The sequence below is a fragment of the Dryobates pubescens genome, chromosome Z (genome assembly GCF_014839835.1).
Source record: "Dryobates pubescens isolate bDryPub1 chromosome Z, bDryPub1.pri, whole genome shotgun sequence".
Lineage (NCBI taxonomy): Eukaryota > Metazoa > Chordata > Aves > Piciformes > Picidae > Dryobates > Dryobates pubescens.
Window position 1 is genome coordinate 109,565,187 of NC_071657.1, and position 25,605 is coordinate 109,590,791.

At 40.0% G+C, this 25,605-nt stretch overlaps 1 protein-coding gene across 1 annotated transcript in view; it reads right to left on the minus strand.

The window, feature by feature from the left end:
- The window catches only part of SEMA3C (semaphorin 3C), a 116,037-nt gene extending 105,792 nt beyond the window's left edge, over nt 1-10,245 (minus strand). The window contains exon 1 of the mRNA XM_009900009.2: nt 10,110-10,245. Within this exon, the coding sequence (XP_009898311.1) occupies nt 10,110-10,212 (103 nt within the window). The 5' untranslated portion in view covers nt 10,213-10,245. The remainder of the gene's footprint in view (nt 1-10,109) is intronic.
- Between the last annotated feature and the right edge of the window lie 15,360 nt (nt 10,246-25,605).

The following is a 25,605-nucleotide window of genomic DNA, read 5'->3' on the forward strand; positions in this document are numbered from 1 at the left end:
GGGCCAAAACATGATTACAAAGACTAAGTCTCCTCCTCAATTTCTGAACAGTTAGTGTAGGTAGTAGTATACCTGAGCACAACTTAAACTTTCAAATTATTTTTGCAATTTTAGGCAGTTTTGCGACTTTAGGAATGGACTTTTTCAGCTCCCTGTGTGAGGACACGTTACCTGAGATCAGGAAACAGCAGAGTTGTAACAAATGCACAATGAAATAAAAAACAAACCCAGAACAACTCATATTTGATTCTTTTCTTACTCAACTTTTGAAAATTGTTTCCAAAAGTCTTATGTTTGCAAATATCCTAAAACCCCCAAGGTTTCTACAGGACAAAATGAGTGCCTGACATTCTTTTCATTTTTAAAGGGACTTATCAAAGCCATAAAGATGGTAAATTTTTAAATCAGAGGTAATGGTTTTACAGGCATATTAATTTTCAGATTTTATAGCCATGTATGCACAGCTTTATTTCCCCAGCACAAACCACAATAAAACACCTCATGAGGGTTTTAAATGTTTTTATCTTTGCTGAAGGATTTTCTGCTTTAGGGGAAAAGAAAAAACCAAACCAAACCAAACCAAAACTAAAATGATGGTGCATTATTCTCAACGGTGGCAGGAAATGGGTTTTTAGCTGAATCAGCTTAAAAAATTCCAGCTGCGTTCACATTGAAGTCTAAGCCTAGGATCAACTCTCCATGCCAACTAAATCCTTTTCAGACCTTAAAAAGTAAATTTTTGAAACGATGCCAAGACTCTCCTTGAAAATAACATCTTAATTGGTTGATATTAAAAGCCTAGAAAGTGCCATTCTCAAGATGCGAGTGCTCTCATTTTTGTACTCTAATTTGATATCACACCTCATAAGAGCACTTGACAGAGACCCTCTGAGAACGCTGCACTGACAGGCATGCAGGTTGATTATTTCACACAAGAAGGAATTTCTAAGAACTGCAGAAACATATTGTGTTAGGAACTGTCCTGTGTTGCTGGAATGCACTGGGAAGGTCAAAGACATGCGTGACACTGTTTACCTCCATAAAAACAACATATTCTGCTTCCCATATGGCTATGGCTCAGGAGAGGATAAGGTAACTCTGCTCTTGCCTTCTAAGATCAGTGAATCTTCTCATGGAGTTTCTATAACAGTTTCAGGTTTTAAGAATCCTAGATTGGCTTAGGTTGGAAGGGACCTTAGAGATCATCTATTCCAACCTCCCTGTCATGGGCAGGGATGCCTCTCAGCTAGACTTGGCTGCTCAAGGCCTTATCAACCTGGCCTTGAACACCCCCAGGGAGGAGACATCCACAACCTCCCTGGGAAGACTATTGCAGTCTTGCCACCCTTGTATTTCTTCCTAAGATCCAGTCTAAACCTACTCTCCCTCAGCTTCAAGTGACTCCTCTTAAACCCTCTTCAGCCTTCCTGTAGGATACTTTTGGGGATTGGAAGGCAGCTCTATGGTCCCCCCCAGAGTCTTCTCTTCTCTAGGCTGAACAACCCCAGCTCCCTCAGCCTATCCTCATAGCAGAGGTATTTCAACCTTTGGCCCTCCTCTGGACTTGCTCCAATAACTCTGTGTTCCTCTTATGATGGGGATATCAGAACTTGACACAGTATTTGAGGTGGGGTCTCAGAAGAGCAGAGTAAAGGGGCAGAATCACCTCTCCTGACCTGCTGGCCCCACTCCTCTTGATGCAGCCTAGGGTATGACTCGCACTCAGAATAATGTTTGTGATCAGGCAGAAGTTGTGGGTGCACATATAGATGTATATGATACAGTGTTTTGAATACACGCCTTTTTGCACTAAAATCAACTACTGTATGATTATCACAGAATCACAGAATGTTAGGGGCTGGAAGGGACCTCAAAAGATTGAGTCCAACTCCCCTGCCATAGAAAGGTCAGCTAGAGAAGGTCACACAGGAACACATCCAAGCAGATTTAGAAAGTCTCCAGAGAAGGAGAATCCACAACCTTTCTGGCAGCATGTTCCTGTGCTCTGTCATCCTCACAGTGAAGAAGTTTCTCCTTCTGTTCAGTATCTTTCTCTCTTTGCTTCCTGTTACACTATTGATTTTTGTGTGCATATATACCATGATATTTATCTTTTTATGCTGTTCAAATCTTTGCATTCTTGGTCTGTTACATGAGAAGGAAAGAAAATGAACCTCCTCATTCCCAGCCATTGAACTGAAGGAGCAACCAGACACTTGCCTCACATATTTCCATTATCCCTGTAAATCTAACTCTGCAGCTCCTTAAAGCTGGGAGTCTGAGAGATATAGCCTGACTTGTACAAACGTTAAAAGCAGTCAAATATTTGCTCAATTTAATTGATTCCAAGCTGACAGGGACTGATTTATTCTGCATAACTCAAAGCTTTCAGAATTAAATGTATTTTTTATTAAGAATGGTAAAGGGAAATGGTATTAAACAAATTAAAATTCCAAGAAACAACAACAAATTATCATAAAAACAGGTGACTAAGAAAGCCTCTTAGTCTCAGGCAAGGATTTACAAGACCTTTTTATTCACTTCTATTTGCAAAGCAATATATGAAATTACAAAGGAAATACAAAAAGGAGACAGAAGTTGACAGTTGAAAGAGAATTGTGTCACACATTCACCATGTAACTACAAAGAAGAGTCCTTTTCCTTCATTTCAGAATTCCAGTCTGAACCTGGGGTTGCTTAGCCTGGAGAGGAGGAAACTCAGGGGTGACCTTATTGCTCTCTACAACTACCTGAAGAGGGGTTGCAGTGAGGCAGAGGTTGGTCTCTTCTCCCAGGCAACCAGTACCAGAACAAGAGGACACAGTCTCAGGCTGCATCAGGGGAGGTTTAGGCTGGAGTTTAGGAGGAAGTTTTACACAGAGAGAGTGATTGCCCATTGGAATGGGCTGCCCGAGGAGGTGGTGAGGTCGCCGTCGCTGTGGGTGTTCAGGGCAAGGCTTGACAGGATGCTTGGTTCCATGGTTTAGTTGATTAGGTGGTGTTGGATGATAGGTTGGACACGATGATCTTGAAGGTCTCTTCCAACCTGGTCTATTCTATTCTATTCTATTCTAACCTCTTAATGATGGAAAATTAATCCTTTAGGTAATATGGCTTAAGTTTAATTTGGGGAGGTTGGTTGTCTTTTTTGAAAGATAAAATTAATTGCCAAGATTTCTATTCTTCTTCCTTTTTTTTTTTCTTCTTTTATTATTATTAATTGACTTGGCAATCCGGGATGACTGCAATGTCTCTTCATCTCCACTCCAGAAGATAATTTTGTTGAGGCAATTTATCACAAAACAGTGAGCAAGATTAAGCAGAATAGTTCAAAAGTCTTAGTATTCACCCCAAACTATCTCTAAATGTTGTATTTCACAAAAGCTTATTTGCATTTGAAATTGGTACTAGAAGAAAAACCTTCTCATAAAAGTAGTTGTGTCTTATATGAAGCCTTTACTTACAGACCTAAATGAAAATAACAAATCCCAAGCCATTCTTCCTGCCCCAGGACTACCAACACCATTGAAAATGCTGTATCACACTCCTGGGATGGTCACCCAGTTTATAACTGGTTAGATTAAGAGCTCACCCCTGAAAGGTGCTCACACAGATCAGGCTTATGGTGATTTGCTGGCATTCACAGAGCAGATATGATATTCACTTTATTTCCCTAACAGCACAGAGTTATAGAATCATAGAAAGGTTTTGGTTGGAAAGGACATTTATAGGTTCACAGATTGCATTAGGTTGGAAGGGACCCTCAGAGTGGGTCTTGTCCAACACGCTTGCACAGTAGGGACATCTCCAACTAGATCAGACTGCCCAGGGCCACATCAGATCTGATCTTGAATGTCTCCAGGAATGGGGCCTCAACCACATCTCTGGGAAATGTGTTCCAGTATTTCACCACTCTCACTATGAAAAACTTCCTCCTATTGTCCAACCTAGATCTACCCTGCTCACCAGGGCAGAGTAGAGGTGGAGGAGACTCTCCATAGACCTCCTGGATACACCCTTCTTAAAGCACCCCAGAATACTATTGGCCCTCTTGCCCACAAGGGCACATTGTTGTGCAATGGAGAACTTGCTGTACACGACGACTCCAAGGTCTTTCTCCTTGGAGCCCCTTTCCAGCAGGAGAACCCTTAGTCTGTGCTGCTGCCTGGAATTATTATTTTTCCTGACACCCTAACTCTGCCATTGGATGAGCAGGTCAAAACACAGCCTTCTTTTAACCTAGTATCTGTTGCAGCCACTGCTGTCTGAATGTTAGATGAGATGGCACACTGTGTCCCCACAACGAAGACCTTTCACTGAGAAAGGGTGTCCACTCTTTTTATTAAGGAGTGTTATTGAGGACACTGAAAAGTCAGAACCATAAGGGACAAACTACATGTTGAGGAAATAGCGAGTTCAAATGATGGGTAAGGTCTTGGTCTCTGTATTTATTCCTAGCAGGACCTCAGTCAACGCGCTTCAATAAAATGAGTAATTATTGTGCGTCATGTCACTAATTACATCTGATACACACAAAGGCTTGTGCAGCACCACATATCAAAGCACACTGTGAACTCATCCAGTATGGAAATGGCTCACAGAGGAACTCTTGTTACTGGTTCTTGAAAAGTCCCAAACAAGATAGAGTGTAAGAAATATTTCTGCCATTTTTTCTCTCATCACATTTTTTAAACATAAAAGAAGATGTGTTGTAAAATAATGGCAATTTAACTGCCTGTGTAGGGAGTACAGCATTTGCCTTGCACAGGCAACACAAGAGAGAATTGTAATGAGACAGCAGTGGAATTGGCCAAGATAAGCTGCTTTCTCCTCTGACAAGTAGAGTGCTGAGATGCGTTGAATCTATCAAAGTGTTCAGAGTTAGATTTCTTCAATCTAAAAAAACAAAACAAAAAACCAACCAACCAAACAAACAAAAACAAACCCACCACAAAAATAACCAACAAAAAACATGTTCAGATACAGGTCAAACTGACTGATCTGGGGAATACAAAGAGATTAAAAGGAGGAAGAATCTTAGATAGCAGATCTACCTCTTATCATGCAAGAGACAACCAAAATTCCCAAGCTTTTTAAAATTTGGATGAGTTCATCCAGGAGGAGGATTAAATTTATAAGATTTTCTTCTAAATTTGAGAACTCCTAATTAACTACCTTGAAGACCATGTACTTATTTGTGCTCTCCTACTGGGATAGTTCGTGTAGTAACTTCAGAGAACAAAGAACTAGACCAAACATCACCTGTGACTTCAGCTTAATTGCTTGATTGTTTTTGTGACTGAAGTCACAGCACATGGCAGAATCTATCTTTAAATAGTGAAACAACTGAAACTGTCAATATGACCAGATGCAAGAATTTTTAGTTGACAGTATTCCAAAGTGAGCTTTTAGATCTCCAGCTTGAGACAACTGAAAGGGAAACATTTTCATGACTGGTGTTCAACACTATAAATTAGGATTATTTAAGATCCCTGCATTTGTGAAAGTCAAATTTTCTCCAAACTGATTTGTGGCTGAGTTTTCTGAAATTTATGCAAATATATAAATGCTCAAGAAGATGTTTGTGTGAGTTCTCCATATAAAGAAAAATAAAACCACAATTTTGTTCTTAAAGAATAAAACAAGCTTTACCTCTACTTAATAGTGCAAATAGCTTTCATTTAATGGACATCACCAAAGACCCAATCAACTATTTGAATATAAACTATTGCCTACTAGACTGTCATCAGCACAAAGGCCCCCAAATAATAAATGAACTTTTTATTAACTGTGGTAACATTAACATTACAATGAGGGATTGTTTCAAAACAACTTGTATTGCTGTGGCTCAAGAGCTCAAATAAAATGGTTCTGTCTCTTTATTTTTCCTTGAGGGTAACCACAGGGGTTGCATTAAATCTTTTCAAATATGTTGACAGTTGAATAAGTGCTGCTGTTGCTCTGGTGATATTTTATGCTTTTTAATTGTCATTAAGAAGCTGACTGATATTATCTTAAAAGTGCTTTACATGTTCTAGTAACTTTATGACAAAAAGAACAAAACTGTCTTAAAATTAGCCTTGATCCATTTCTCATGGAATTTTAACTGGAGACAAAGGGAGAATGTGTATGGGAAATTTCATGCCAACCTAAAATGTCTGGTCAAGCAGATGTGTTTCTCAGTGAGTTGCGAAATCATCGCTTGGTTGTGTGTCTCCATAATAATTCAAAGCCCAAAGAAGACTTTTTCAAGTGTATTTTAAAACATAATTACTTGACTTGTATTGACCGGTTCAGAACCTGATGGTCAAATGGTATGGCCCAACATTTCAGGGTTGTGATAAAAACCAAAATGTTAGCTATGAGTTGGAATTAAAGTCCAATACAACTCCTTGCTTATTTTGGTAATAGTCTTGTTGGCTTAAGGAAGGTTTTGCCCCTGTGAAGACTGAGGGAAACTGCTCCTGATTATCTCTTCAAGAATGTGCAATTAGAAGAAAGAATGTATGCAGCTTGAGAAACAGCAGGCACTACCTTTGATAGTTCATAAACAGATAAGGTAAGTCTTTTGCCATGGGGACAAAAAACATGGTACTTTAAGTTATGATAGGTGATTAAAGTAGGTTAAGGAAGATCTATTCTGGGGACAAGGAGTCAGTAATATGAAAAGGCAGGATAGTATACTAATAGTGCAGAAAGATGTGTCAGGTCCTTTGTTTCCCCTCAGTCTTGCATATTCTGGGGTGACACAGCAGATGATTCCCCAACACTACTGCAGCTTCTACACCACAGACTTCACATCTTTGCAGTTTCAGAATCAGAGAAATCTGGAGCAGTTTATTTGAACTGCAGCGGCTCTGAGAACAGATGTTGTACAACTCTCAGTGGTTTGAGTCAGCACAATTGACCGGAGCAGTTCAGTCATGACAAATCACTCCAAGCAAACTGGAGCTATTTCCCTAAGTACGCGCAGGCCTAATGCCATGCAAAAGTCTACCTGTGCAAAACACAGTTCAGCTCCAGCCTGACCTTCTATTTAATCTGAGTAAATGGCTACACAAGGTGCAAAGAGACTGGATGGGGCACTTGGTGTCATGGTTTAGTTGATTAGATGGTGTTGGGTGATAGGTTTGACTCTATGATCTCAAAGGTCTTTTCCAACCTGGTTAATTCTATTCTAAGCAATAGAAATCAGGCCTTAGGATTCTGTATGACACACTCAGGATGCAGACAGCTCTAAGTTCTGCACTCAGATCAGACACACATTTAGCAATCTCAGCTAACTCCTGAAGTACATTTTAATTAGACAAGGGGCCAGGCTTTTGATTTAAAAAATAGAAATTAGGGTTGCAGCCCTTTATCCATTGAAGTTAATTGCAAAATCCCTATTATCAGGCTCTTGAGGTATTACCCAGGCTTATTTTTTAATTACATTTGATTCTTAATGAAGTAGATAGAAAAAAGAAAAGCAAGCCACGATTCAAATGATTCTCATTTTTATCTTTCCCAATGAACAACAGAATAGGTCAAGATACTTTCTGGATTTTCCCATGAGAATTGCTGCAATGTGAATAAAATGATTGACTTGATTCTGAAGGAGCAGGTTATCTTTGAAAAGCATCACTCATTTTCTCCTCATTGTATACATTCTATCCCCAAAACATATGCAGTATAATTATAGACACCAAGCCAAATCCAATTCAGAACTTGGAAAATATCATCTAAGCATCCTCAGCGTGAATAACTTGTCTTTATTGGCTAACGTCATTTAAAACATAATGAATCCCAATCATAGTTTATTTTCAAATGATGTACTTTTAAAGAGTGACAATTCTCCAGACAACTTCTCAGAGCATGGAAACAATAAGCCATGTGGCAGCTTATGCAGGAACAGTATGCTACGATACTTGGGTAAAGAACAATAATATGCTTCACCTTTTTATCTTACATCATTGTCCACAGAAATAAATGAAGATTCAGAGACCAGAAGTTCATACTATAGGTGGCAGGCCATTACCTTGTTATACACAACAACCTGCAAACTCTTTTCACCAGGCTTAAAAATAAAATTACTGGGTTTAGATTATACCCTCTCCCCCCACCCCCCCAAAAAAAAAAAAAAATAGAATCAGCCTTTTATTTCAGACATTGTTATATTATAAAACTCAATTATTTTCTTACTTTTGTGACTTTGATAGACTAGTTAAAAAAACAAGAGCTTTAAAATGTAGGGATTTGGGGTTTTGAAAGGTTAAATGTTGAGATAAGTATTAGAAAAATTGACATGTCCATTTTTTAAAGATAATTAGATAGTATTTCAAGCCTTTGGTGACACTTTCCCCTAACCTTTGCTGAGGTTAGAGATCCACTCAAAACATTACTTTAAAAATCCAGGAGAGGAAATACGGTATGTGCCAACTGTACATGATAGTGCAGAAGTGAGCTGCAAAGGAAGCATCAAAAAAAGTAACAGTCATGAATCAGAAAAGTGAGGCTGTGTCCCCAGGTCTGGTATGGGGGTGGCAGAGCTCTTGGGATCCAAGAACCTCATCAGATGAAGGGTGGCTCGGACAAAGCTGTCATAACCTTTTTAAAGGAAAGAGGGATGACTTCCTTTCAGAGAGGGACAGAAAAATGAAGGTTTCAATTCATCCAGTCATTACGTTTTCTAAGTGTCTGGGTCTGGTGGGTTTTGCCCTATGGATAGCTCTGTGCTTCAAACTTGCAGGATACCCATGCTGAGCCAAGGAATGAAACACATTCACAAGGCTGAATACCACAAAATCTGAACATTTCCTACATCACGCTCATACCGGAGATCAGAGGAAGCCAAGACTACTTTCAAGGCCATCACAAACACAATGTGGAAATGCTGATCAGCCTGTTCTGCATGACTGTGACAAACCTGCAGGTTTAACACTCCAAAACCACAGCAAAACTTGCTTCTGTGTTGAGCTGTGCTGAATCAGTACCACCTACATTAAGCCAACATCATTTAAGCAAGGATGAGAAATTCCCACCTACTTCTTCATTTACCAGCTCCATCTTCGAATGCAATTTCTCCCATTGCTTTTACTGGAATCATGCCAATTTACACCTATTAAGTATGGCACTCATAAATGTAGGGCCTTAGAGTCTACAATATACCATATCTTACAATTGTTCATTCTGCTGGTTTCCATTTGTGGAAGGCCCAACTTGGCAGGTCTCCTTCCAGATGTCTCTCAGGCTCAAGAGTACATAGTTTGGATCATTGTGGTGTAATAGCAGTTTGTGATACTTGCTACCTATGATTATTTTTGAAGTGATTCTTTAAAGACTCTTCAGAGCACATAGAAAATTCCCACGGCAGGACATGGCTGCACTTGTGAGCCATACACACCAAAAAGCAAAAGTCCCCTATAATTAGCGACAGAAAATTTCTGCTCAGGTTTAACAGAAACTGTAAGCCTGAAGAACATTCTGAAGTGTTGACTAAAATCAGCAGTTAAGACAGGGATTAATACCAGAAGAATAAAGCTACCTTACTAATAATGTAATTTAAGCAGTAGGATATTGCACATCACTTCAGAATTAAAAGCCCCTTTCTTTTGAAAATAATAGTTTTGACTGCTTATTTATAGAATGCAGGCATCAGTGATTGCTACATGCTATGTACACCAAACACAGTGCACAAGGAATGATTTTTGTCAAAGCACTTGGTCTTGGATAATTAACTTGTTAAATCTTCAAGCAGTCTGATTTGCAAAGTGTCTTGCTTGGGCATCAAATGAAAGAATCTCTAATAATTGATATCTTCCACTGCATGTCACATGCTATCATCTTTCCCAAACAGAATTAAGGATAAAAAAATAAAAGTTACTGTGACTTACTAACAAATAAAGATTTCAAAATAAAGAGAAGGTATTCATAATTATGTACCTATTGGTATAGAAGCAATGAACTTCAGGTATGAAACAAATTTAGGCTGACAGATACCTCAGCAACACAAACCAAATAACAATGGAAGCAGACCAAAAAGCAGATTTCTACTCAATTATTGACTTTAAGAAGAAGAAGAAAATGTTCAATCATAACATTTGCTTAAGAATGTTTATCTTTTTTCTTACCATTGAATGTCAGGAACACCCTTGCTTGAGGCTGGGAAGACCCTTTTACACTGCTAAAGTAAATAAATATCCCAATCCACACGTGCAGTGCAAGAAATGCCATCTCTTCAGATTTGCAACTTAATATCCACGACGCAAAACCTGAAAGACAGAGATCGCATTACTGTTGTTTTACAATTTTGTGGAGCAAAACCAACACTCCAGAAAGATCTGTGTTAGAAAGCTTTTCCAGATGAAGTCATAACATAATGGGAAGGAGGTACAGCACTTCTATTTTCTCTTTGAACACTTGAAAATGTTTTTTCTCCCCTGGTCTTCTGTGCTGGCACAGAAGGAGCTCTCTCCCTCTTAGAACGAGCCAACAGAGCCCAGGTTTTGGCTAAGGCAAACTACAGCACTAGATTCAGTTTATTTAAATAAGGACAATTCCACCTGCTGGAGAAATAATTAAACTAAATGTCAAGGCAGAGCAAAGCAAGGACAGGAGATAAAGTTTCACAAATAAAAACCTTGCTGATATTTTTAGATGTGGCTCCTTACTTTATATCATATTTAATTTCACCCTCATGCTTGGTTTGTTGGGTTTTTTTGGGTGTTGGTTTGTTTTGCCTTTTTGTGGCAGGGGGAGGGGAGGCCAGCAAGGAGGACTAGGGTTGTTGGTTAGTTGGTTTTTTTACTTTAAACATTTGAAATCAAAGTTGCTTAGAAATGAGCTTTAAGATTTGTTGAGTTCTCTAATAGCCCTCTAGATCTTCTTTTAAGATGAAATCCTGACTATGTACATTAGTAATTTCAAAACCATTGAAACCAAAAGTATTCCAACATGTCTGAAACTGTTAGTCAACATTAGGGTTTTGGGTTAGCTCCCTTCAAGATACTTACCTGCTCTTGTAGACTTCTGCAGAACACTAAGAATACCCAGTGTTGCATAATGCACATTACACTTGGTATTTCTGCTACTCCACCTGCATCTCTGCTGAATCTATGTTCATTTTACAGAGTACAGCTGCTGAGATGACTGAGCTCCTCAGAGAATCAAAAAACACCACAAAACAAGTCTGGATCTTTTCTAAGCTCAGGAAGGGATTGAGCTTAGGGAGTCAGTGGCTCTTTCCCATTAATTCCAATGGGCTTTGAATGAGACTCAAAATTCAGCAGACATTACAAGCTGTACATTCCATATCTATAGTGCTCCTAAACTGCACCTCTCCAAAACCAGTTATGTCCAAATTCAATTTCATGTAGAAATACTTTGTTCTTCAGCTCAGCTACAAAACTGAGGATAAAACACATCCTCACTTTTTAGGCCCATTTTACTTCCCTGCTGATATTTATTCTTTTTCTTTCTGGCATCAACAGCCCATCTACTAGACATCACTAAAAGAACCAGGTGTAACTACCACACTGTGGCAGGAGCCAGCTGTGAGGCAGGGATGACTTCAGGTCATCACCAATTTAGGCTGGATTCACATCACTGACTTAATGGTAGAAGCCCCGTATCTCATTACTAGCTCTGTCATTCCCTGTCCACTCACTGTAAATTGCTTTGAAAGACTTCTTTCTGCATGAGAACTTCATACTAAGTCAGGGGTGGGATGAAGAGCACGTGAGTAAGCACACAACTTGTAGCCCACCCTCTAAACTCTCCTTCACAACTTGCTCTAAAGTACTGAAAAATACATGAAGATCAAGTAATGCTACAACACTGCTAATTGACAAAAACACCAGCTACAAATCTGGCTTACAGGAGAAATGTATCTATTCTGGCCAAGTTCCAAATTATCTCTAAGGGTCTGTTAACTAATAAAATGATAGTTCCAGACATTTTGCCAAGAATAATTTTTAAACAGGCTGCATAAACTCTAGTTTTAATGGTGCTTTGTGGACTTTAAATTTAAAACCTTGTGACCAGCCCATGGGATAGTCTTTAACTTGCCCCTCTTCTAAGAGAGAGATGCGGTTAAATCCTGATAAAATGTCCCTAACTGGCCAAAACAAATAGCAAATTATACAGAACATGTGACTTAACATATGCAGTGGGATTAATATTTTACAGTAGTAGCACTATGCTTTCTTTGCAAGAGATAAAAAGTCAGAGGAACAAGTGTGTGGCTTGCTTTCTTTCTTTAAATGATACTGAAGGAAATAATAATAATGAAACCCCTTTCAGTAATCTTTCCCTCCCACTCTCATGCCTCCTGCCAATTCTAGTGCAATCAGGTACAGAAGTGAAACATTGCTACATTTCATTGTTCAAAGTGTAGATCTCTACTGTTAACAGAAAAGTGACAGGCAAATACAAGATTCAAATCCTGAGCTGCATGGTTCCTATCCAGCTGTTAGACACATAAGTAATAAACACACATGGTGCCAAATAGGTACCTCAGGGTGTCTGATATGCAAGTTACCTAATAGAAATAGGTTTAATCTCAGAGATTTACATACCTGGTAACTGAATAGAAACTCACTGCAGGTTTGACTCTTGGTTTGGGCTATAACCCAGTTCTCAATTTATCTCAGTAAGTCATGATACTATATTCAGCATGCCCAGTGCACATGATCTCTGGTGACAACTCACAGACCTAAACCCTTGCAAGTACTTTTAAAGAATCTTTTAGGACAGACAAAAGGCAAATTCTAATTACACATCTACTCTTATACCCTATTCTAACTGTAAACAAACTGGCAAACCACTAAGAAGGTGAAATGCTGAAGTTTTTCTGCCACTACAGTTGCCTTCAGCACGCTGTATTGCTTTTGGAGAGTATTAATACAGCTTTGTTATGAAGTGCTGCACAGGTGTCATCCACCACAGGCTGGGTCCTACACTTAAATCCTGTAAGGAAAGCCATTCAGCAGAAGAAAGGAAAGAGAATGGGGAAGAAAACCCCGCCAAAGACAGACTATGCCAATCTGGAAAATACTGCTTTAACTATCTGCGAACAGCAGGAAAATTCAACTATCAAACACATTTCACATCTATGACAGCAAAGAAAGAGAACTTTAAATTATGCTTACCCAGCTATTGGAGGAACCAGTGATACAGATTTTTATCTGGTTTCTATTCAGTTTATGGACTCCGCTTCTGCTACCAGGACAGTTTAATTCCAAACCTGGCTCATTGTGGGGGAGAAAATAAAAAAGAAAAACAACAAAACAAAACAAAAAAAAAAAAAAAAAAAAAAAAAGAAAAAGAAAAAGAAAAAGTGTCTCTCTTCCCGGTGGTTGCAACGTATTCCCGGCTCCTTCGTAAAATAATCCTTATAGCTGGGCTCCTAAGGCACCAGGAGCGCTTTTCCCCAGCCCTCAATTACGCACCTAGGAGTGAATGGAAAGTGACCGGGCGGTGACGGTGCGGGCTTTGGTTTCCAGTTACAGGCGCTGCCCTGCCCTCGCCGCCGCCGCGCTAGCGAGGCGAGGCACCGCGGCCTCCGGTGCATCATTAGCTGAGCAAATAGGGGCTGGAGCTCATAAATAATGACGAGACCACACCCCGCTGAGCGCGCCGGCGGCCGCGCGGCTCGGCCCGGCCCGCCCTAGGCAACGCGGGGTCGCCGGCTCAGCTCGGTACCGCGGAGGGAGCGCAGGGTGCGCTTCGCTGCACGGATTAGGTGGGCACAATGCAAGCAAAGACTTTTAAGAGGAGAAGCCCTCCCTCCCGGGTTGATTCTAAAGGGACTTCAGCGGCTGGCAGTCTCCGATCCCTATCCGCGCAGTTTGCGCGCACTTGGGGCTGGCAGGAGTCGAGAGGGAAACTGTCCAGGGAAGTTTCTGCTTCTTCGTGGGGGCTGTCCCGGGGCTCTGCGCGGGCCCCGACGGCAGCACCAGGGGATGTCTGCGCGGTCTCTATGCCGGGACCACTGGCCAAGCCTGAGAGGGAGGCAGCCGTGCCGGACAGTGATTGGGGCCCCCGGGGAAAGCAGCCGCGCAGGAAGCCGGTCTCGGGTGGGGGCAGGTCCGGGAAGAGCCAAGACCCCGAGGAGCGGCGGCGAGTAGAAGGGTTTCGAGGGAGGCCAGTAGATGTCACTCTGAAGAGAGGGAACGAGAATGTTGTGGTGGGAAGGAAATCAGGTCACAGCCAGCCCCAGTCAGAGAGGATCTTTCTTTTTCGTTTTCTCTCTCTCTGTCTTTATTTTTTTTTTTTTTCCTTTCCCACTCAGTCTCGAATTTCCTCGATTTGAAACTTTAAAAGAAAATGCGCGAAGAAGAGTAAGAAAGGAGAGTTAGAGCAACAGTTGGATTTGTAGTTTTCTGTTTGCCCCAGGACTTTTACTAGAAACTTAAAGAAACTTCTGCAGTTACGAGACTGAGATTTGCATTTTCTCCATCTCGATTTTTTTTCCTCAAGATACGGAGGAATGGCAGTGGGACAGCTGCAAAAGTTTTACCCAAGATGTCAGGAGGATGCAAAGTGCAGCACAGATGTATTAAAGTGACTGGAATTTTCCAAACAGTATTTTAAGATTTGGGTTAGGTTTTACCAAGTTGCCTTGCCAGCATACTGATGCTACCTGATAGGTACAAATTTCTACCTGATAGGTACAAATTCCTTTTTAATCAAGACTTCCATGCTTGTTGAGAGAGGTGGTAGAGGTTGCACAGCACAGCACCATTGCAACAATACTCAAGGGAGCATCTCTCATGATACACTTGCAGCCATGTCCCACAGGCAGAAATATGTTAACAAGTAAACAAGTACCCACAACGAATCACTGTACATGCTCAAGTTACAGCTTTGGTTCCAGCTATTACAGACTTTGGCCATACTAACCAAAGCATTCAATAATACTAAGGCATTATAGCCAGAAAGCAGGGAGTAGGCTGACTACAGTGCCCTCACTAAACAAACTTTGTCTGTACATGTAGATGTCTTTATGGCCTGAGAAACTTTCAAAGACAGTTTCTTCCCTATGCTATAGTGCCAGCCTAGCAAAGTTACTACTTTCTTCAAGGGAAAAAAAAAATCTGGTTAAAATGCAGTTATGATCCCACAGAACACAAAAGCATAGGAGACTCCATTCCTCTGAAACAAAATGTCAGATCTCATTGATATCAGCTTACAAGTAATGCCAGAAAATAAATGGAACCAGAATTTGGAAAAGCTTGGCCCACTTCATATCATACCTTGAGGATGAATTAGCTGATGCTGTCTGATGAACTGCACTCTCCAGATCATGTACCCTTACAAATATTCATGCTTTTCCAGTTTTCCCCCTTAACACAAATAAATTGCATAGAAATGTGTGAACATTTGCTGCCCTAGAGAGCTGTTAAACTAAGCCATCAGCAAGCTTGTTCTCTCTGGGCAGGCAGTGTGGCTGTGAACATGATGCTGCTCATCCTTGAAATACAGTGTGTTCGAATGCCTCAGTCCTGACAGCAACACCCTGGCAAAAGAAATCACTTGTCTGCTTTGGAAAATCCCTGCAACTAAGTGCAATCAGAGATCACCACACCAAGCAACAGAAGTGAATCAGCTAAATCAGTATTCTCCCTCTTGCTGTGGTCTGTGCAGGGTGATTCAGTGGAGAATGCACAGAAAGCCACAAAGCAAATACAAAATAACTTCTCTTTCAGAAGATTTTTAGAAGATGTGTCATTGGTAGCAATACCAGTTAAAGAAAAAGGGCAATGTTATAATGAAATACCAACACTAAAAATATAATTATTCTAACTGTTCTTCTCAAAGATTGTTACCTTAATAACTAACTAAAAAGGAGGAATGATGATTCTTCTTAAAATTCAGAATAATAATCTCTTAGGTAAGATCAGAAATATATGCTCCTAATATAACTTTAGAAAAAGATGACTAAAACAATATGCTCAAGCATGAATCAACATCAGCATTAGACAAAGACACTTGTGTTTGTCCATGCTTTTTGTATCAATGGACACTGGGGAGCCACCTGGCTATCTGCATTTCTTTTTCACATGTGCTAGATACATCAGAGATAAAAAGGTAAAATGGAACATTGAGGAAAATTATGGGGCTTTCCAACACTCCCTCAAGGACTTTGGGTTTATAAAACAGTAAATGAACTACAGAGACAAATGTGAAACTTTAATCTGTGAGATACCATCACATTCATATATCTGTTAGGCAAAGCAACAGTACGCTAATTAAAAAACAAAAATCAAAAACCACACACACAAGCACACAAAACCCAACAAAAACCCCAACTCAACAAAAAAAACTCAAACTGAAAAAGAGTAAGTATGCTGTATTGATTTATTTGTATTTAACATGTGCATATGTGCAGGTCAGAGCATGATAATTAACTTTAAAAAGCAGTTTGAACTTCACAGCTGGGCTGAGTGAAATAGTTAGGTTTGCTTTAGATGTTTTGTAATAGCATGTATTAGCTTCAAGCAAAACTCGTGGAATGGAAATTACAACTCCAAACTATGAGGTGGGGTTTCAGTATTTACTGGCATGAATCAGCCCTGTGAGTGAAAAGAAAAGTATGCAAGACACTTGCTTTCCAGGCTGTGGATTTTACAGGCTAAAATGAGGATGAGGACAAATAAGTTGGACTCTACTTTGCAGCTGATTTTTAATAACTCCTCTATTACACAGTGTGTATAAGGTTTTATATAATGTGCTTCCAGTTCAGATTTGGTGAGTGTGAGATACATAATGACATGCAGTTACTCCAGGTTCTATCGCTTGGGTCAGTATAGAGTCAGACCCTCACTCTCAGTTTCAGAGTCCAAGCAGTTCTGAGTCTTTCCGCGTGATTGGAGAAGGCGAAATCTCATGGACAAAGCAAACAGATGCTGAATTTGTTGTATCTGTGTGTGGTGTCTGCTTTTTACCCAAACAAATCATCCTAATGTATCCTGGCCTAGCTTTAGACCTAAACACTAACTGAAGCCAGGAACCAGAAAGGCAAGACTGGATTTGAATGTTTACTTAACATTTTGGTTTGGAGGTTTTGTTTGTTTGTTTGTTTTGTTTCTCCTCACTTAGATTTTAAGCTCCTGAAAAAATGAATAGATTATAGGAAGCAATAGGACCCAAATGACACAGGATTAAGAGAGAGAAGGCAGAGAGAAGAAACCAAGATGGATGATGATGGCAGAGGAGGAAGAAAAGCCCCCCACACACACACATTTCGATGGATAAAGACAGTACTGTGGAAGAGAATTTAACTGGATTTGCAACAACTAGCCATTAAGAAGATCAACAGATTCAATATCAGTTTCTGCTATGAACACAAGCACAAACTTAACAATTTATACAAGATCAAATGCTAGCTGTTATAAAGGAAAATGTAGTAAAAACATGATAAAGTGACCATCAAATGTAATCCATTCCTTCCTTTAAAAGTCAAAGGAGCTGTGTATACACTAAGTGTTCAGACTTCAAATGAGAAGAGAAAATGATATTAACTTCTCATTCCTCTGTCCTCGTTATTTAGTGTCAAATCGCTCTATAGGAATGAAAGGTCATAGGTAGTCCAATTAGTTCATCTTTGTTTATTTTCTTTCTTACAGTTACAAGACCGGTGCAAAGTGTAAAATGTATGAGCAATTTATTGTGAGAAAGCCATTATGTGTTCATTTTGAAGGTGTGCTAATATGAATAGTAATTCCGCCCCCCCCCCAGAAACTAGTCCAAAGATTGAAGAGACAGTCAAGATAAAGCTACTGGTCATACTGTATGACCAGAGGAGGTGGCATCAGGTCCTTGAACATAGTGTCCCCTAGCTGCTAAATGAGCTTATTCAGGTGGATCATGAAGACTGAGGCATTATCACCAAGGTTAAAGCCTTATAAAACTGTTGGCATGTAACTAAGAGTGAGTTGTCAAACTGAATTAATAAGTTTGCTTTTTACTGCTTACAAGTTCTGTGAAAGTCCATTTGCAGAAAAGTCTATTTCTTTTCACAGCTTAAGAAAAATTATGTGCTTAGGAACATGATCAGTATAACTTACAATAATGAAGCGCTATTACCTGTATGGGAACAGAAGAAAACATTGTGCTTTTAGTTTGTTAGAACTCTAATTGTCTCCACTCAAATAGATTCAGCTCTGAATGGTGTCCCTGGAAGTCAGTGAGCCAGTTCTTCTTAGTGACCTCTGTCATTGTATGGACTGTGATTTCTGTAAGGTCATCATCAAATAAGTACTTCTGTGTCTGTACAAAAGATGTAAGCTGATTCCTGGTATGCTACCAGGCCTTCATGCCTTCTTTTTTCAGTGAGGCAACCACGTCATTGCAGTTTCTAGGAGAAGCAGTGTTTTGGTCAGATTTTTCACCTTTTAGCCACTATGACTAAAGGAGGTCAGTGATATAACCAGAGTCACTGTGCTTGCACAAGGCTGTGTTTGAGTTTTTAATGAATTAAGTCATCAGTATTTTGCAAGTTGATTAGTAAGAATATGCATTAGGAAGACTTGAACGAAAAGGGATGGGTTGTTGATGCACCAAGGATGGCTTCAGGCCAAGAAAGCTATAAATACAAGAAAGCACAAGTGCAAAACCAATAGAACAATGTGTAATCTGTGTGTTGGAAGTATTTGTGATGAAGGTTCTGGAATCATGGAATAATTTCAGTTGGAAAAGACTTTCAGGATCATTGAGTCCAACCATCAGGTCTTATGGTGCAAGGAGCTCTACAGTCAGTGAAGTTTAGAAAAAGAGAGGTTATTTTTTCCCTTTCATCTTACTAGGTTTGTAAAACAAGTAGAAGCCTGAAACTACCCACCTCCGATCTGATCCCAGATAATATGATAGTGTATTCCTATTTCCTACCATCCATCATCTCCAGATGAAGAGTAGTAACTGCATACCTTGCAGTCTTCTATTTATTTTGTTCTCTGTAAATACAGACAAAGCTTTACTGATGGTATTTGTCAGCTAATTGATCACTGCATATTATTTGCATTCTGCAAGCTGTTACTTTAGAAGAGGAGCAGAAGGACCATTCTGTGGACCATTCTTTCCCATTCTGTGTACCATTCTTTCCCATTCTGTGTATGCCTTGTTCTTACCTTCATCCTTAGATATCCTTTTGGCCACTGTTCCTATTACTTTCCCTAATGAAGTTTTTCCAGTGCAAAATTAAATAAAAATTAAAGAATTTGTGTCTCTAGATGAAAGAAGAACAAAACTAATGAAAAATATGATAATTTAAGTAATTCATGCCAAATGGAGCATTGACTGAAACAATCTGAATAATGCCCACTGTTCCCTGGATCTGTGTACATGGACCAGAGGACCCTAAGGAACAGAACATGCTCCAGAGGTGTCCTCTCTCCTACTCATCAAGCCTTATACTTTTGCTTTACATCCTAGCTGGGGATTTAAACTATATCTCTCAAGTGACCCACTAGGACCATTCTTACTTTTTCTTTAGGAACCTAAAGTAGCAGTGTCAATTTTAATGTAAATCTAAAGTAACCTCTAATTTCCCCAAGGTGGAAAACATTGAGATGCTATAGACTTCAAGTCCTAAATCTTACCATAGTATTATATCAATAGCAAGGAAGACATTTTTGCTTCCAGCAAAGTGTTCTCTCCCATTTCTTAAAGAGGCTGGTGTTGTCTGCTATGAACTGTGGTTTGTCTCCGGAATCAGCATGAAACAGATGGTGTTGTACTGATGTTTTAGCTGCAGTACTGATCAGTTTAGTGCTTTGTTATAGAGCTACCACCGCATTCCTCTAAGATCCTAAAGAAGATAAAATGGAAGCTCTGGTCTTTATTGTGTTATGTTCCTGTGAACTCTTTTCTTCCTTTGTGAAAGTATTAATATGATGCCTCCAAATGCTTGTCATTCATAGGGACAGGAGCCCCATTTTCCTTTTCTCAATCTCAGTGCAACAGATATTTTAAAAGGCTCTTAAAAACACAGTATTTTAAGTTATCCTGTTTCAGTCAAAGCCCTTCTTAAAAGCCACCCCATTGTATTCATCTTGTTGCATAAAAGGCATGAGCAAACACTTGTCCTGGATAGTGAAAGCCCATGAAGTCAATGTGTGTTCAGTGGGTTTTTGGGGGGGTTGTTTTGTTTTGTTTTTTTTTTACCTTTTGGGCCTCAGGACAATCTGGATTTGTGCTTTTTACAAATACTATTAAGTCATCAACTTAAATTGTATTAGTTAAAAAGAAAGACTGAGAAGCAGTCATAGACTGATGTCCCTATCTATTTGCCCTAATAGATTTAAAATTTGCTTTATGCTTATTATTTTAAGATTTGTCTACTCAGAATTAGCACAGGCTTCATGGAAACACCTAGTACATGACAAATACAGCATCACGTAATCTGACATTGTGAATTAAACCTCAGTATTTTCTATTGCACTGAAAAGTTTGCTTCTTTCACTTGCTTCTTGGCTCCTTACTGAAAGAACCACAATTTAAGATGAGTCTGCGTTGAATTTCTTCTTGAACAACATAAACATTCCATTAAATATTTATATATATTTATATATTTTTTAATCTGACTCTCTCCAGAACATCTGCTAATTGAATTTTTATTTGAATATGTTAGCAGCAGTTTGTTTTAAGCCAAAAAGGCAAATAAATTGTATAGTTTGGACAGCAGCCAGAACACAGTATCTTCTCCACAATTACACCTTTATAACTTAAAATCCTTTTATTCATTGTAAATTATTCAGTCAATGAGAAGGAAGAAAAGATAAAAGAAAATCACAGAACAGATACAAAATGTTTCTTGAGAACTTTGTTATTTGTCGTTTTGCTATTGCTAACATTTAAGACACTTGTTCTGCTTCATACAAATTTGTCTTACTGTACTTCCAAAGTGTTGTGAAATTGGAGATAAACATTTCCAGTAGTTTCGCCACAGTCCTGCCTGTTTATTCCTTATAGTTTACTTATATTACAAACACTTCCAAAAATCGCTTAAATCCTTTGTTTTCAATATCAATAAATATATGCATAATATAAGCTTGTTTTATACACACTCATTTTTAATTTGGTGATTGGCAAGGCATACTCATTACAACGTTCTAAACATGAGTTCCTTATCCTGATTGTTAAAAAAGATATTCTAAACTGAATTTTCTTCTCAAATATCACAAAAGTGAAGAAGCACAGAGAAATTAAAAAAGTGAGTATCCCTCATTCTGACTGAAATGCCATGCACAGCATGTTTTTCATTTTTTTCATTCATGTGCTTTTGTTCTTTTTTTCTTTTATTTTCTTTCTTTCTTTTTTCTTTTTTTTTTTTTTTTTATGAACATAAGCTCATAATGAGAATCATAGAATCATAGAATGACTTAGGCTGGAAGGGACCTCAGAGATCATTTATTTCTACCTCCCTGTCATGGACAGGGACACCTCTCAACTAGACTTGGCAGCTCAAGGCCTCATCCAGTTTGGCCTTGAATACCCCAAGGGAGGAGGCATCCACAACCTCCCTGAGCAACCTATTTCAGAGTCTCACCAACCCCATACTGAAGAATTTCTTCCTAAGATTCACTCTAGACATATTCTCTCTCATCTTCAAACCATTCCCCTGTATCCTATTGTGAGACACCCTTATGAAAAGTCTCTCTCCGGACTTCCCTTCAAGTATTGGAAGGCAGATCTAAGGTCCTGCTGAAGCCTTCTCCAGGATAAAAAACCCCAACTCCCTCAGCCTATCCTCTTAGCAGAGGTGCTCCAGCCCTTGGATCATCTTTGTGAGCCTCCTCTGGACTTGCCCTAGCACCTCTGCCTTTCTTATGATGGGGACATCAGATCTGGATGCAGTGTTCAAGTGATCTTAGACTGGATAAATTTTGAAGATTGTCTGAATTTTGCCATAAGAGGGCATTATTCGTGCGCTTAGGACAGAAAATAATTCTCAGATCTTTTTTTCCATTGGCAGGTAATAGGAAAGCTGAGAGATACGGATAGAATTTGTTATTTTCAGAAATTTGTACTCCAGTAGCTGAATTTGATCATTTTGTCATCTGAGTAGTTTTATGAAGGATTATTAATTAGTATTAAAAGAATTCTGTAGGGTAAAGATTTATAATATTTGAATTTCAACCCACTTCATCATTGCATGGACATTACATTAAGACTTGAAAAGCCAGTGCTGCAGCTGGCACCAAAAAAAAATGTTATTCTGGTGAAGCCAGTTAGTCCAGTGAGTTATGAACTGACAGATAACTTATGGTAACACCTGCATATCTTTGTAACAACTAGATGCATTCCCCAAGGCAGTGATACTTCAGGTATCTGTACTGGAATCCTTTCCATGATAAATGAAAATTACATTCATGAAATTCTGCATCTGTAAGCTCAGATTTTTCACTTTCTTTATGCTTTGGGAAGAATGCCAGGATTTTTTGCTAAATTCATCAGGTAACAAATATTCAAAATGATGGACTGCAGCCAACTAAAATTAAAATGTACAGACTGGTGTCCGTATTTGGAACAGGTTGAAATCGGATAGCTCCGTGGCTGGGGCCATTGGGAAGTGCTGTGTTTGCTTTACTTGTGGGTATTGGTGGACAGGTGTCTGAACATGAGCCAGCAGTATGCCCAGGTGGCCAAGAAGGCCAATGGCTTCTTGTCCTCTATCAAAACCAGTGTGGTCAGCAGGAGTAGGGAAGTGATGGTGCTCCGTACTCAGCCCTCATGAGGCCACAGCTTGAGTGCTGGGTTCAGTTCTGGATGCCACAGTGTAGGAAATATGTTTAAGTCCTGGAGCATGTCCAGAGTAGAGCAACAAGGCTGGGGGGGGGGGTGGGGGGTTAGCAGGGCATGGCATAGGAGAAGTAGCTGAGGAAGCTTAGGTTGTTTAGTCTGGTGGAGAGAAGGCTAAGGGGAGATCTTTTTGCTCTCTACAGCTGCCTGAAAGGAGGTTGGAGTGAGGCTGGTGTTGGTCGAATAGAATAGAATAGAACAGAATAGACCAGGCTGGAAGAGACCTTCAAGATCATCATGTCCAACCTACTATCCAACCCACCTAATCAACTAAACCATGCAACCAAGCACCCTATCAAGTCTCCTCCTGAACACCTCCAGTGATGGTGACTCCACCACCTCCTCGGGCAGCCCATTCCAATGGGCAATCACTCCCTCTGTGTAAAACTTCCTCCTAACCTCCAGCCTAAACCTCCCCTGGTGCAGCCTGAGACTGTGTCCTCTTGTTCTGGTGCTGGTTGCCTGGGAGAAGAGACCAACCTCTGCCAGTCTGCAACCTCCCTTCAGGTAGTTGTAGAGAGCAATAAGGTCACCCCTGAGTCTCCTCTTCTCCAGGCTAAGCAACCCCAGCTCTGTCAGTCTCTCCTCATAGGGCTTGTGTTCCAAGCCCCTCACCAACTTTGTTGCCCTTCTCTGGACACGCTCCAGCAAATCAACATCCTTCCTAAACTGAGGGGCCCAGAACTGGACACAGTACTTGAGGTGTGGCCTGACCAGTGCAGAATGACCTCCCTGCTCCTGCTGGCCATACTGTTCCTGGTGCAGGCCAGGATGCCATTGGTCCTCCTGGCTGCCTGGGCACACTGCAGGCTTATGTTCAGCCTACCATCAACCAGCACCCCCAGGTCCCTCTTCTCCCAAGTAACCAGCAACAGAAAGAGAGGAAATGAGTTTAAATAGTGCCAGGGAGGTTTAGATTGAACATTAGGAAAAACTTTTTTACTGAGGGAGTGATGAAACATTGGAAGAGGTTGCCCAGGGAGGTGGTGGGGTCACCAACCCTGGAGGTGTTCAAGAAGCCATAGATGTGGTGCTTCAGGATATAATTTAGTGGTCAAGCTATTTAGATTATGGTTGGACTTGATGGTCTTAAAGGTCTTTTCCAGCCTTAGCGATTCTAAGATCTTATGATTCTATGGCTTGTGGAGCAGCTTGTATGGATTCACATATATGCCTGAACAAACTCATAAGATTTTTATTTGTCAATGATATCAGCTAATGCTCTTCCAAAATTCTTCCTTGTTTTCTGTAATTGTTTTTGGTCTTTGTTGTTACTGCTGTGATTATAATTATTACCTACATACTTGGAGAACTGAGGTAATAGATGGCAAATGGAAGCTTGCAGCTACATGTAAATAATTGGAAAATTACAGCCACTAGCAGAGAATTATAGTGATGACTGTTGGCCATTTTAGATGCAGCGAATTCATATAGCTCCTTAAAAGGCAGGCACTTCAAGAGCATCTAACACATCCCTAAGACTTAGCTGGAGAAGGGTGGGTAATTGAGTCTGTATGTATCTGTGGGGAAGGAACCTTCTGTCAGGCAATTTTCTCCTTTAGGCTGAGGTTATCTTTTAACAATAGTAAGAATAAGGCAGTATATTTCCTCTGTTGTTTTAGTTCCCTCATTAGCTCAAGCGTTATGCATCATGGAAACACATATTAGATACACATTTCAAGATTTTCAGTACTTTTCCAGTACCTTTAAACACATAACTGCTTCATGAAATGTTATTTTAGGCAATTTGTTACAACTATTTGTAAAACAGACAGGCTACTCATTGGTTTCCAAAGGCCATCAAATAAACATTCCTTTGGTCTCTTGTGGTATCTACTGAAGGAAAACTACAGCCTTCTACATGCTTCAGGCTTGTAGTGAGGTGTCCCATTCTCCTATTTCATAGAATCATGGAATGACTTAGGTTGGATGGGACCTCAGAGATCATCTATTCCAACCACCATGAACAGGGACACCTCTCAACTAGACTTGGCTGCTCAAGGCCTCTTCCAGCCTGGCCTTGAACAACCCCAGGGAGGAGGCATCCACAGCCTCCCTGGGCAACCTATTCCAGAGTCCCACTGCCCTCATACTGAAGAACTTCTTCCTAAGATCCAGTATAAACTTACTCTTCCTCAGCTTCAAATCTGTGGTGGGTTGAAATTCCACCCCCCCACCCCCCAACATTAACTTTGCCAGCCCAGCTCAGTTGGAAGCTGTATTTCCAAGCAAAACTACAATCTACAATGGAATGCAATGAGTATGTACAAAATATACAGTATTTATAATATTTACAATTAACAAACAACACAAAAATACCTCTGGTCAGAGACCAGGGAAACTGTCCCTCTGCACCCCCCATCCCCTGTCCAAAAGGGAGGAAGACGCAGAGAGAAAGTTGCAGTTAGAATTAACCAAAATAATGCAGCCAAAGTCAGCAAAAGCAGATTCATCTCTCCTGAGAAAAGCAAGCAAAGAAGAGAAGCCCCAGAAGAAGAAAGATTGTTTTGGTACAGCCAGTCTTATAGCAGGTATTTCTCCAATGAAATTGTTTAGAATTATCTTTAGTTTTCCTTTTTGCACCCAATAGTGATTTATTTATAGGCTTCTACTTTTCTGCTCAAAATCTGTAACAAAATTTTAAAAGCTTGGCCTAAAACTACCACAAAACCATTCCCCCTTGTCCTGTTGCTAGACACCGTTGTGAAAGTCCCTCTCCAGCCTTCCTGTGGGATCCCTTCAGGTATGAGAACACAGCTCTAAGGATCCCATCGGAGTCTTCTTTTGTCTAGGCTGAACAACCCCAGCTCCCTCAGCCTATGCTCA